The sequence below is a fragment of the Drosophila yakuba genome, chromosome X (genome assembly GCF_016746365.2).
Source record: "Drosophila yakuba strain Tai18E2 chromosome X, Prin_Dyak_Tai18E2_2.1, whole genome shotgun sequence".
Lineage (NCBI taxonomy): Eukaryota > Metazoa > Arthropoda > Insecta > Diptera > Drosophilidae > Drosophila > Drosophila yakuba.
Genome location: NC_052526.2, coordinates 841,362 through 853,940, shown reverse-complemented (window position 1 = coordinate 853,940; position 12,579 = coordinate 841,362). Strand labels below are relative to the sequence as shown.

The 12,579-nt window shown below is 44.3% G+C and overlaps 2 protein-coding genes across 2 annotated transcripts; both read right to left on the bottom strand.

Annotated features, from left to right (window-relative positions):
• Positions 1-9,042: 9,042 nt before the first annotated feature.
• LOC6523869 lies at positions 9,043-9,698 on the bottom strand. The gene has a single exon (XM_002099706.4). It carries the CDS (start codon positions 9,696-9,698, stop codon positions 9,363-9,365), a length of 336 nt encoding a protein of 111 aa, XP_002099742.1. The 3' UTR covers positions 9,043-9,362.
• On the bottom strand, positions 9,043-10,926 carry LOC6523868. The gene has a single exon (XM_043207132.1). The coding sequence runs from the start codon at positions 10,756-10,758 to the stop codon at positions 10,441-10,443; it is 318 nt and encodes a 105-aa protein (XP_043063067.1). The 5' UTR covers positions 10,759-10,926; the 3' UTR covers positions 9,043-10,440.
• Positions 10,927-12,579: the final 1,653 nt, after the last annotated feature.

Sequence of the window (12,579 nt, the reverse complement as noted above, 5' to 3'; positions counted from 1 at the left end):
GGTTATTGCCTTGGCCACAAAAAATAATAAGCCAAGTCGTCAGATGGGCGGGCATAAAACTGGGCTTGACCCCTGTCCCCCTGACCCCCAAACCCCTGACCTCCGTACATGCATGTTAAATGCCCTTCCAAATGGAGAAAATGCTCCGTGCAATGGCATGCGAAAATGCGTTCAATTGAAACTGGGTTACGGACTATGGGCTGCGGGTTACGGAATACGGGCAACGGACTACGGATTTTGGGGCACGGATTGCTGGTTATGGCTTATGGGCTATATGGCTAATGGGGCAGATTGGGTTTTTCGGGACTGCGAATGCGATGACGATGCGACGATAGCCTGGATTTCGGGCAGAGGTCGCAGTTCGGAATTCAGAGGTCGGCAGACCGGGCTGATTGAAATAGATGAGCATGTCCAAGCAGCATTACACGAAAAGAAATCTAAGGCCATCTAAAAGCGAACCTTGGTAAGCAAAAGAAGCCTAAACAGATTTGCATAAAACTCTCAAACGAGATGGCTAAGAGCAAGCTTTATGATATATGATATATATTGTGTACATATTTATTTGTGAAAGGTATTTGGCTGAGTGCAGCTTCAGCTTTTCTTCATCCTGCAGTTGATGATGGGTACGCTGTATTTGTTGGAGAGCATGGGGATTGACTAATTGATGCCCATGACATCGAGGGGATCACGATGCGGATGAGGATGAGGTTGAGGTTGAGGATGAGGATGAGGAGAAGGATGCACAGGCAACTTAAACTAAGGCTGCGATTGGTGACATTTTGATTGATGGCCAAATAATTTTAATTGGCTTTGGTTACGGCCAGACCACGCGATTCAGTGAGTGAGTGAATGAGTGAGTGAGTGATTGATTTGTCGAGTGTTTGATTCGATAATTGAATTGTTTATTCGATTGCGAATACAATTGCCAGCGATGGAAATTGGTCGCGACACGGAGCTATGATATGATTCCTATGATGCAGTAAAGGGGAACTTTAATACACAAAAAATGCATCAATCACACATAAGTAGAAAGCACTTAAAGGATTTACATATACATATAAACGCAATGCCCATAAGCGCACTTATAAAACGTTGAAACTGACAATTTAGTCGATTAAAAGTTTTATAGTGCTGCAAATGGAAGATATATGCGATTAACGATAATAAATTTGTAATACAAACTCGCACTTAATCCCTCCTTGAGAAGATATCATCCGCTTTACGGCCTTTGCAGGAGATTGATTAATGACGAGGAATATCTTGCATATGAGTGGAGCAGCAGGTGGCAGCCGTAGAACCATCCTTTCTGGGCGACGGATGATGATGGATCCATGATTGATTCGCATTCCCCAAATGCCTCCAAGCGAACGGGCCACGCAGCCATTATCACTTTCTCCCAGCCCCTGCACTTTGCACTTAGCTCTCTGCCCTTTTCATTTCACATTTCACCCATTTCAGATAATTGCCTAATGACTAACTGCGGCCAGGCAAATGCACTGACATGGCAGAGAAACGTGGATAGCAGCATCATGGTTTTTCCGGCTGAAACTCTAAAATTCTCCAGCTCAACATTTCAAGTGTGAAATATGTCCTTGAGCCACCTATATTTTCTATAAGTGAGTTCAACCTTTCTGTCCACTTTACTTTACAGTGTATGCGCTGCGAGCCAGAAAAGTAGGGTCATTGAAAAATTCGAGGGAAAACAGCAGCAATCCGTTCGATGCCTGCAACCGACTCGGCTGGATAAACAACATTATCTGCATGCCGCATGGCGACCCGCCGCAAAAACTAAACAAAACCGATGCTCTGTTTAATCACAAACAAATGCGTCCGGCGCAAGGCGGTAAAAATAAAAGCGGAAAGCCCCAAAAAACCCGTAACAACCCATGGAAACCCGTGAAAACCCATGAAAACGGCAACAGTAACAACAGAAACAACAGCTCCCGGTGCGAGAACAATACAGGGATTTCGATCCCGAACCCCAAGTCCCAAGCCCCAAATCCCAAGCCCCAAATCCCAAGCCCACTCCCCAAGAAACCCTTTCAACTTTGCCGAAGCGCGGCCACCACCCACGACTTTAGACAATGACAAAACGTTACACACTTTAGCCGCTATTAATTTTGCAAAAAATAACCAAAAAACGATTTCGAATTAAGGCGCAGTGTTGGAGAGCAAACTTTGAAGTACTTTGGCCTGCAATTTTCGCAATTTTCAGTGAAATAATTTGGCATTGTGGACGGGGGTGGGGGTGGAGGGGTGGAAACTGGAAAATGGAAAATGGAAAATGGAAGGCCAACATGTGTATCTCGCCCACAAAAATAAAGGGTGAATGTGGCTCGCTTGTGTGCTTAGCTGTTGAAGTTTTCAATAAAAACTTTTCGAGACACAACAATTGCCTGTAATGTAATGGGATTTTGCCACTTTTTTTATATAAATAATCCAGCGAGCATTTCTGTTTAGGAATTTTAATTTTCATTTCGACACGGTTGTAGAAGTGCCGTGTGTAACGACCTTCGTTCTGCACATCTAGCAAAACGTATATGCCATTAGAATTAATCAGGGCTTTCAGTACCGATTACCATTATAATACCCTCGAAATACCCTGTGAAAATGAGAAGGGATAGAAGGTATGGTCTATATGTAGTTTCAATGCACATTGTAAACGCTGGAAAAGCGAGAGATGGGTGAACATTTTGCTGCGCACCGGCAACAACAATGCGGCATAACTTTGCGGCTATCCAAATATTGGGTGCTGGAGGGCGTGTCGACGGTGGGCGATGGGCGGTAGGCGTGGCAGAGGTTTCTTTTGCAATTTTGCACATACAAATAATTAGTTGCAACAACGGCCGCACGGAATCACGAACTTACAACACGGCTGCCGTTAAAGCGAAAGTCGCTTTCCATGCGATTTTCCGCCCATCCGCAGAGCTTCCCGTCCGCCCCTCGATTTTCCACCCGTTGTGGCCACAGGCATTTAACTGATTTGCGCTGCTGCGATGATTTCATTTTCATTTTGCACCGGCATGTCGTTGTCGCTGCTGCTGTTGCTGCTGCTGGAAAGCGCATAAAAAGCATAAGCGCGTAAATAAAGTCAACCTCATTTATTTTGAATATAAACTACATTTTTTACGACTGCCAGCCGCAGTGGCAGCGCCCCAGCTTCCCCACTCGAAGAAGAGGCAAAAGTCAAAGCGCTTTTCCAGCGCGCGCGGGAAAGTTGAGTTGAGCAAAGGAAAGCCGGGGAAAAGTCAGCAGCTTGGCGACAACAACGGCGTAGCACTCAGCTGCGAGAGCACTGCGAGAAATCCTTTCCATCATGGACTTTATTAAAATAATTTCTGGCCAATGATGTGATCGAAATACTGATTATTATTTACGCAAAAAAACAGAAAATCGATTTTAGCCAAAATTTAAATATTTACAATTGGTATTTTCGGCATAACTTGACTAAAAATAGTCAGAAACGAAAAGAATTACATTTTTGTACTCCTAATTACCAATATTAACCAAACAAATCACTTTTTGACCGACTCGGTTAAAATAATTTTTGGCCAAATTTTCGCATTTTTTCTAAGGGGTAACATCATCAAAAATTGAAAAAAATGCGAAAAAATTATAATTTTTTTTTGAAAACACAGTTCGATGGGAAATTTAATTACGAACTCAACGAGGTATGACATTCCATATTCGGACCAATATTTCGAATGTTCTGATCAAAATACTCATATTTTTAGTCGCAAAAACCAGAAAAACCATTTTAACACTATTCTATTTCTATTGTTCTAGCTGGCATTCAAAGTGAAATTACAAACTTATAAGTAAGATAGCTGAAAGTATTGCGTTACATTAAAATAATAAATAATACTAAATAATACTAAGTACTAAATACTAAATAATACTAAATACTCAATAATACTAGATAATTAATACTATAAAATACTAAATAATACCAAAATATAGGTGCCCTTCTCTGCGCTTCTCAAAAGTTCTACATAAGCAAACCACTTTTTCGATGTTTTTTTAAATACTGAATGTGAGGGGTTCAGTGATTCTGTGGCAGCAGAGGATATCAATAATGTGATTTCGACCTACTGGAGGAAGTGCCTGAGCTAGCTATTTTCCAGGAGCTACAACCACCTATCAGCCCTGACGTGGAAAGAGCTTGAGGAAAGGGGTGAGTACCTGGCTGCTGTTTTTTTTTACATTATAAAGTAACAAGGCAAGTAATATATAAAAAAGAAATCTTTATTTCGTGTTGTTTAAATTTTTGTAAAATTAAGGCAAAAAAGGAGGCTATCTACAGATTTTGGGCATACTATATTTCACGCACACCAGGGTGTTTGCAGACACCCGAATATTTTGAGTGGGTGTCTGTAAGTAAGATTGGTTGCCACTCTTGCAGTTCTCTGGTCCATACCATAACATAAAATCAAATGTTCGAACATTTTCGAGGAGCTTTCTATGCCCAGTCCTGCTTTTCTACACGAGCAGTTTCGAATCAGGGTGTACACCAATTGAAGTCTCGAAGTGTAGTGTTAACAACTGTGTTCCTGTGTTCCATAATGAATGAGTCCCTTTTGGGTCTGTAAAAAATCAGTTTCCTTGGCATTTGGCGATGAAAAAAGTTGAATGATTTGGAAAGTTTCCGAGTCATCGACGGCGACTGTGGGCGGAACTCTTTGATTGTCCAGACACCGTAAAGCACGTGCTTTGAAGCCCATCGATGGCTGGGATGGCTGCATCCGCAAGAGCGAATGCAAATCACTTGCCTGGTCGCTTTTTTGGCTGACTTCGAGTTTTTACTGCATACTTTTCTCTTTTGAAATGCCATCCAAGCCGCCCGGATATTCGCGTTGTTAAAAATATGAAGTAATTACATTTGCTGCAAAACTTTTCCTTACATTTCCACCTATTAGTGATCTGGTTCCGAGGGCAACTGACTGTTGTCAGCTTTTATGTTGCCACGCGGAGTAAGGAGCAAAGTTATTGTTTCTTGCCTTTTCAAGCATGCTTGTTGGTTTTATTACGCATTGTTGTCGTCCCTGTTTTCTGCCACTTTATTTATCCTATGCTCTTATACTCCCTTGCTCCTTTTCGCCTTTCCTGCGCTGTCTCTTCAAAAAGGTAAGCACTTTTTATTGAGGTCTCGATATTAAAGACAAAGGTGGCGGTGACGGTGACGGTGACGGTGGCATATGGCCAACAGAATTCAGTGCGCCGCATGGGCGTGGCGCGCTGGGAGGTTTGGGGTTACAGTTCATTGCCGCGTGTCGCTTGTTTGCCTGCAAAATCTGCGACCGAGATAAAATTAACCAGCTGGAGAGAAGAAATAAAGAGAATGCATTTGTCATGACCTCGAAACGGAAACAATTGAAAAAAGCTTTTCCTATCGCGCCACCGACAACGACAACGAATTCGGTTTGTCGTCCGTTGTCGTTCAGTGGGTGGGGGTGGTGGCGGGGGCGACCCTGGCTTTTCTGTGGGTCGTCGGTGTCATAGAGCACCTCAATCTCCACCCCCGACCTCCGACCTGTCCCGCGCCACGCGCCCCGCCCCTCATCGCAACTGTAGCACACACCGAAATGCAGCTGACATAGAAAAACGGCTTTTTATGTGCACCCAGCACATATCTGTGTAAAAGTATATAGATGCATGTACCGCAGGGTGAACCCGCTGCTATCAAAGCGAAAAAGGTTCTTGCAATGGATTCATACTATAAGCTCTTCCATGTCTTCCATAACAACAGAAGGAGCACCTCAATGTGACTCATCATGGCAATGTGCTAACCTCTGAGTTGTTTTAGTTGGGCCACCCTAACTCGGCCAACACATACCGGACACAGTATATAGTCAGACTTGCTCTTAGTTGCTGTATGAAGTCGCCCGGCTCTCCTTTTTTGTGCTCACACAATGCAGTGGACCCCGTCCGGCAGCAAAAACATTCAACTTACTGCCAAGAAAATTCCTTTTCTCTGTGCTTTCCCTCGTTTGTTTGGTTGTTTGGCATTGAGCAAAGTAAGTCAACTGCTCCCAAAAAATAAAAAAAATAGTGTGGAGGAGGAGAGGGCACTGAGATTTAAACGGGTTATAGCCTCTGTCCGTCCGAACGTCCGAACAGTTTGACATCTCACACGCACCGTCGAGCCAGGTGAAAAGTACCGGTTACCCCGGAAAAGCTGAGAAAATTGGCCTAATCCGCATGCCAAAAGTCGGCTTGCTTTCCAGTCGAAAACTTTGCACTTACGTGGCAAATAATCTTGTTTTTCATTAGAGCCGTAATAGTGCTGTTCAAGTTTTGGCAAATATTTTCACGTTTATTATCCTTCAAAAGTTCGATGCATTCTGTGCCGTCAAACGAAATATTTCAGCTTTTATAGATTAAAATGTGCTGTGTCTTATTTTTCAATTGGAGAATTTGACTTACGCAAGGAATTTCGCAAAGAATTCACTGCTAAGTAAAATAAGCATTTGTACATATTACTAAGCTTTGCACATGATGTGTGTGTCAATTAAAAATCCAAAATAAAGGTAGCCAAATATCGGTTGCGAAACGGCTTACCAACGTATTTTGCGCATTTAACGAAATGGAATTCCTTGAAATTCATTTCAAGATTTGTTTGCTGACAATTCCCCAAAATGGGATTCCATAAAGTTACACTAGGAGCTTGTGATGTGGCAGGAATGATGACAAATATATCAATAAACTTCCACATATATAATAGTGTTTATCAATTGTGGCACAACAAATCTTATTTATGATTTAGCAGTAACTTTTGATACACTGTGTACACTGTGTGCAAATGCATTTACGCTTTCATTAATAATGCACATTAAAATTAGGCAGGCTTTATTAGGCCAAGTTTAATGTTTAGTTTTGGCCAAGTTGGCGCAGAAAGGGAGGAGCACAATAAATCTTGGTTTTATGCGTGCAAACAAAAAAAATGAGAAACGTTTAATTTCATTGATTAAGCTGACCATCTTCAAATATAACTAATTTGATTGCAAACCGAAATGGGTTTCATTTGGAGCATTAGACAAGTGCAAATAGCTTTAAGCGGTGCGACTATTTGCAAACTCCCTTGCACCGAAGACTTCAGAATGAAGTTATGCATGAAAACTAAATACATCCATGAATATTCCATTTAACGATGGTCCTGGATGCTCCTGTTTGAAGCCCTTCAGCAGAAGTGCCCCAGGATGTTGGCCTTAAATGTGTGAACTAGTTCCAGAGGGATCTTGAACCCGTTTTGGTCGAGTACAGCACAGCACACCACCACACGGCGCACAGCACAAGCTGAAAATTAATTACGCTTCAACTTCATTATTTTGCATGCATGAACATATTTGCTTTGCCGCTGCACCCACTCAAACTCCACTTCACTTCACTTCAACTCCTCCGGCGAAGGCTTTCCTTTTTAGTTTCAGTTTGGGCCTGGCTGACACCATTTTGCGCATGGTCAATATTTCAAACAGATTAGAGAGGCAACAAAATGCGCCTTAATTGAATGGCTCCGGCTCCGGCTCAGGACCTCGCCACGCAGCTGCTCCGTACAAGACATCCATATTTAATGAGCCACCAACACGTCGCGACGCATTGCTAGCCGCATCCTTGCTCCTCCGCCAGCGCCTCGCCAGCTCCTCCGCCTGATGTCGGCCCATCAGTGCCTTCCTTTCCTTTCCTGTCCATTCCGCTCCTTGCAGCCCATCCTTTCCCTTCCCTTACCTTTCGGCTCCTTCGAGGCACGCACCGCCCATTTAGCGTTTATGCGGCGCGAACTACAGGAACTAACCACTACCCGTATTGCTAGGGCATTAACGATGCATGAATCTGATGCGCAATTTCTTACAGCTCGCAAAATCGCTTCAATTTGGTGTTTTTCAATTACAATTACTTCCCTAATGACGGATGATTAAACATTTCGCTTGATCCCCAGAAAGTGTCTATTTTCAGCCAGAAATCGAACGCGGAATCCAAAAGTCAAATTCAATTTAGCATAACGCTATCTGCGTCATACAACACACACACATATTTGCGGCAGGATATGGTTTCAGGATAAGTCGCCTTCGAGCAATTTAATTGCGGAGTGGCAAGTCGCAGTTGCCGGTGGCCCATGAACTCAACTCGGCATTCCGCTTGGGGCATCGTTAGCGGCACCTTCGAGGCGTCACGCACTCACTTACACCTACACACCCACAGCCACAGCCACACCTACACCCACACTCACACACACACAAGCAGAGGAACACACACGGGGACGCCTAGTTATATATAAGCCGAAACATAAATTTCGTTAATCATTGAACTGGAAATTTAATAGCCAAGTCCAACACACACACGCACACTGTGTATGTGCGTGCACTCACAAAAAATAGAGTGCGTTCCATTATTTATCATTAATTTTTAACTCTATTTTTATAAGCCGAATTTGAAAGCGCTTGTTCTGCCTTCAAGCAGAGTAAGGACCTCTGGTGTTTGGCAGCTACATCACTCGATATTGTAGTATGATATAACTGCACCCCGTTTCGCTCGGTGCAGCTAAACTTTCATTGAGCGCAAAATAAAGTAATGCGGAATAACGCAACGAGCAAAACAGAAATATCCATTGCACAGAGCACGTAGCAATCGCTTTGGAGCGGACTTAAGTTATACGGAGCTGGGGTTTCCCTGTTTCACTTAAGACTACGTCAAAATATATAATCATCATTTTGCTCGGAGCGGCTTTCCCCATTCTCCGCATTTTCCGCATTTCCCACCCCTCCCCGCTGTCAATGCAATGTGCTGTGGGCCACGTGAAAATCTCCATAATTATGTGACCGTTATTAAGCGTATAATGCGAGTTGGCCGAAAAGTTGAAAGTTGAAAGCCAAATAAAACGGAAAGTCGCCAGTTAGCCAGCGGGCAACGCGAATCCAATCCAATCCTCGCCAGCGCCATAGATCAGCAAAGATAGCATCTTTTCCGCGGAGCACAGAAGAGATATCCATCGCCCGCCATTTTTGAGGCCAGTGGCGAAGTTTTAATCAAAAAGGCCGACTGGAGGGCAAAGTTTTAAGAATTTTTATTATTGTTTGAATTTGTGTGATTATGTGAATTGGCCGAAACTATTTGGCCTATTAATGTGTTCATTTTGTAGAGAGTTGGTGTGTTCTTCTTGTAGAGCGAGGAAGAGTTTTCCCAGTTTTGTTGGTTTGTTTGTCATCCTCGTCGTTGTCCTTGTGTGTCGACTCTCTCGTTCCTCTTCGTGATCCTGTCCTGCGTCTAAGTCTTCCTCTTGCCTGATTCTGCTACCGGACTGTCACCCTGTTCTTCTTCTTCCTCGTCATAGCTTTTGAAACTGCAGAGTCACGACGACAACGTCATCATCAGGCCACTCGATCATGCTCCTCCTTTTCAACGGGGCCAATGGTGATTTTACTGGCCCTAAGGGAACGGAAGCTGGCACTCGAGACTAGAATAAGTTTCGATTTGAAGATGGATTGGTCAAGGATCTGTATGGCGGTCTTGGCGTCGCTTTCCCTTGCAAACTGGATAAACCCGTGGTTTCCGAGGACCAGCGAGCCAAGGATTTCGCCGAATGGTATGCAGAGCCTAGCTAGCTCGTGACGGGTGCAAGTCGGTAGGTTTCGCACAAGGATCCTACTTCTGAGATGCGTCGGTCCACTGGAGAGCTTAATTCCCGAGATATTGTTAACAGGCATTCTGCGACTTATTGCTGCTTAGCTGCTGGCTGGTTGTCAAAAAAGGTTTCGCTTTGAAAGTGTTACCAGGTACAATGAGCGAGCTACTTCTAGCGATGGATGTTTTCCAACTATCACAAGGCCTGGGAATAATTGGTGGCAACTCTAGCGTCTAGGGTTTCAGATGAAACATTTCCAAGAGAATTAGAAGCAAAATAGTCGAGTCCACAGAGATTGCCATCGCAAAGTATAGCTTTCGAATTGGTTTGAGTATTCTCCCAGAATCTGCTTCTAGATCCGGTTGAAGGTTCAAATCGCCTTAGATGGCCAATTCAATCCTCGCCAGCGATATAGATCAGCAAAGATAGCATCTGGTCCGCGGAGCACAGAAGAGAAATCCATCACCCGCCATTTTTGAGGGCAGTGGCGAAGTTTAAATCAAAAAGGCCGACTTGAGGGCAAAGTTTTAAGAATTTTTATTATTGTTTGAATTTTTGTGATTATGTGAATTGGCCGAAAATATTTGGCCTATTGATGTGTTCATTTTGTAGAGAGTTGGTGTGTTCTTCTTGTAGTCAGTTTGTTGGCTTGTTTGTCATCCTCGTCGTTGTCCTTGTGTGTCGACTCTCTCGTTCCTGCCCTGCGTCTAAGTCTTCCTCTTGCGTGATTCTGCTACCGGACTGTCACCCTGTTCTTCTTCTTCCTCGTCATAGCTTTTGAAACTGCTGAGTCACGACGACAACGTCATCATCAGGCCACTCGATCATGCTCCTCCAGCGGGGCCAAAGGTGATGTTATTTTCCCTGAGGGAACGGAAGCTGGCACTCGAGACTAGAATAAGCTTCGATTTGAAGATGGATTGGTCAAGGATCTGTATGGCGGTCTTGGCGTCGCTCTCCCTTGCAAACTGGATAAACCCGTGGTTTCCGAGGACCAGCGAGCCAAGGATTTCGCCGAATGGTATGCAGAGCCTAGCTAGCTCGTGGCGGGTGCAAGTCGGTAGGTTTCGCACAAGGATCCTACTTCTGAGATGCGTCGGTCCACTGGAGAGCTTAATTCCCGAGATATTGTTAACAGGCATTCTGCGACTTTTTGCTGCTTAGCTGCTGGCTGGTTGTCAAAAAAGGTTTCGCTTTGAAAGTGTTACCAGGTACAATGAGCGAGCTACTTCTAGCGATGGATGTTTTCCAACTATCACAAGGCCTGGGAATAATTGGTGGCAACTCTAGCGTCTAGGGTTTCAGATGAAACATTTCCAAGAGAATTAGAAGCAAAACAGTCGAGTCCACAGAGATTGCCATCGCAAAGTAAAGATTTCGAATTGGTTTGAGTATTCTCGCAGAATCTGCTCCTCAAGCACCAGTGCTCTAGATCCGGTTGAAGGGTCAAATCGCCTTAGATTCATTTTTTAGAGGTAAATGGGTTCAGGGCACGAGCAGTGCAGCCATTAATAATTGTATACTTAACTGCATCTGACGGCGACAACGGGCCGAGGAGCGGGAGCCAAGTGCCCGCCGAGAGCCGTTTCAGCTTAAGCATTTCAGATCCAATCCGATTCGCCATCGCCATCGCCATCGTCTTGGGTCACAGCACTTGCATTTACTATCGCACTGGGAAATAATTGCAGTGGCATCCGCATCAGAGAGCAGCAGGCTTTCATATACTCGTATAAGTATTTTGAAATTTTTTTTTTGCTCGGAATTATGGGCCTCCGTTGTTTGTCTGCCTTGTTGCAGAGGAAGGGCGCCAAAGGGCGAAGTTAACTAGCAGTGCTATAAGTCAGAAGCAAGTCGAGCAGCATGCAGCCATTTTTTCTCACATGTCCTCGGGCTCAACTGCGTATTTCTCTCGGTGCAGAGGCGACAGCGGATGAGGCAGTAACCCGACTCCGGCAGTCAACTGGCGTGCCATAAAGCGAACTGCGTTAAGTCCGCCAACAATCGCGGCAGCAGCTTGTGCTGAATGGGTGCAGTCAAAGTGGCCAGGACTCCGCTCCGCCGAGTCCTTCCGATCCTCGCCCCCAGCTCGCGGACCTGGTCCATTGTTGCACAAAGCTTTTTCCAGAGCAGTCACACTATAAATGCCAAGCACCCATTCAGCGCTGCACTGGGCGAAAAGTTGGATGCTATGCACATAACGAACTAGCAAATTGCCCTCGGTTTCGAGTCATTTTTCAAAGTGTTCTGCCAGGCAAGTGCTCTATTGATGCTGAAATTAGCAGAAACAATTAGCTCAACGGGCCCTATTTGTTAATATATTTAACTACAATTGTAATCCATTTCAGGGTAGAAGTTTTATAATTTTTTACACAATTATTCGATTTCGATTGCTATTTCGCCGGGTGCACTTGGTTTTCAACACTTGACTGGGCATCGCCCACTTTTTTCTGAACGGCGGATTTCCCTCGGTGTTCCTGGACTTTTAGAGCTGCTTGTGGCAGTTGTGTGTCTTATTAGTATAACTCAACTCTTCCGCCTGACATCTCGTCGCCAAGATCCTTAGGCCTTGTCAAATGGTCACGATGCTGGCTTAGAAAATTGCCAGCATACTAGTATATATGGATATGGATATGGAGTAAGAGTAACAAAGCGTACGCACACACGCATGCAAACATGCTTGGCAAACAGGAACAGGAACCGAAACGGGGAAAAGCCAAAAAGTGGTAAATATTCCACACACTTAGAAAAAAATGGTGAAAACACCAAAGTAATTGGGGTTTTAGTTTCCAGCTTGTCACTCCATTGTACTGAGTCGCCCGTGGCATATCAATTGAAATATAATACTCCAGAATCACAATCCAGAATCCTGTCTACAATACCTGCACAGATTTTTCGAGTGCAAGACGCGAGATGCTGCGATGGGCTGGGAGTCAGCAAGGAGTGGAGCAAGGAGTGGAGCAAGG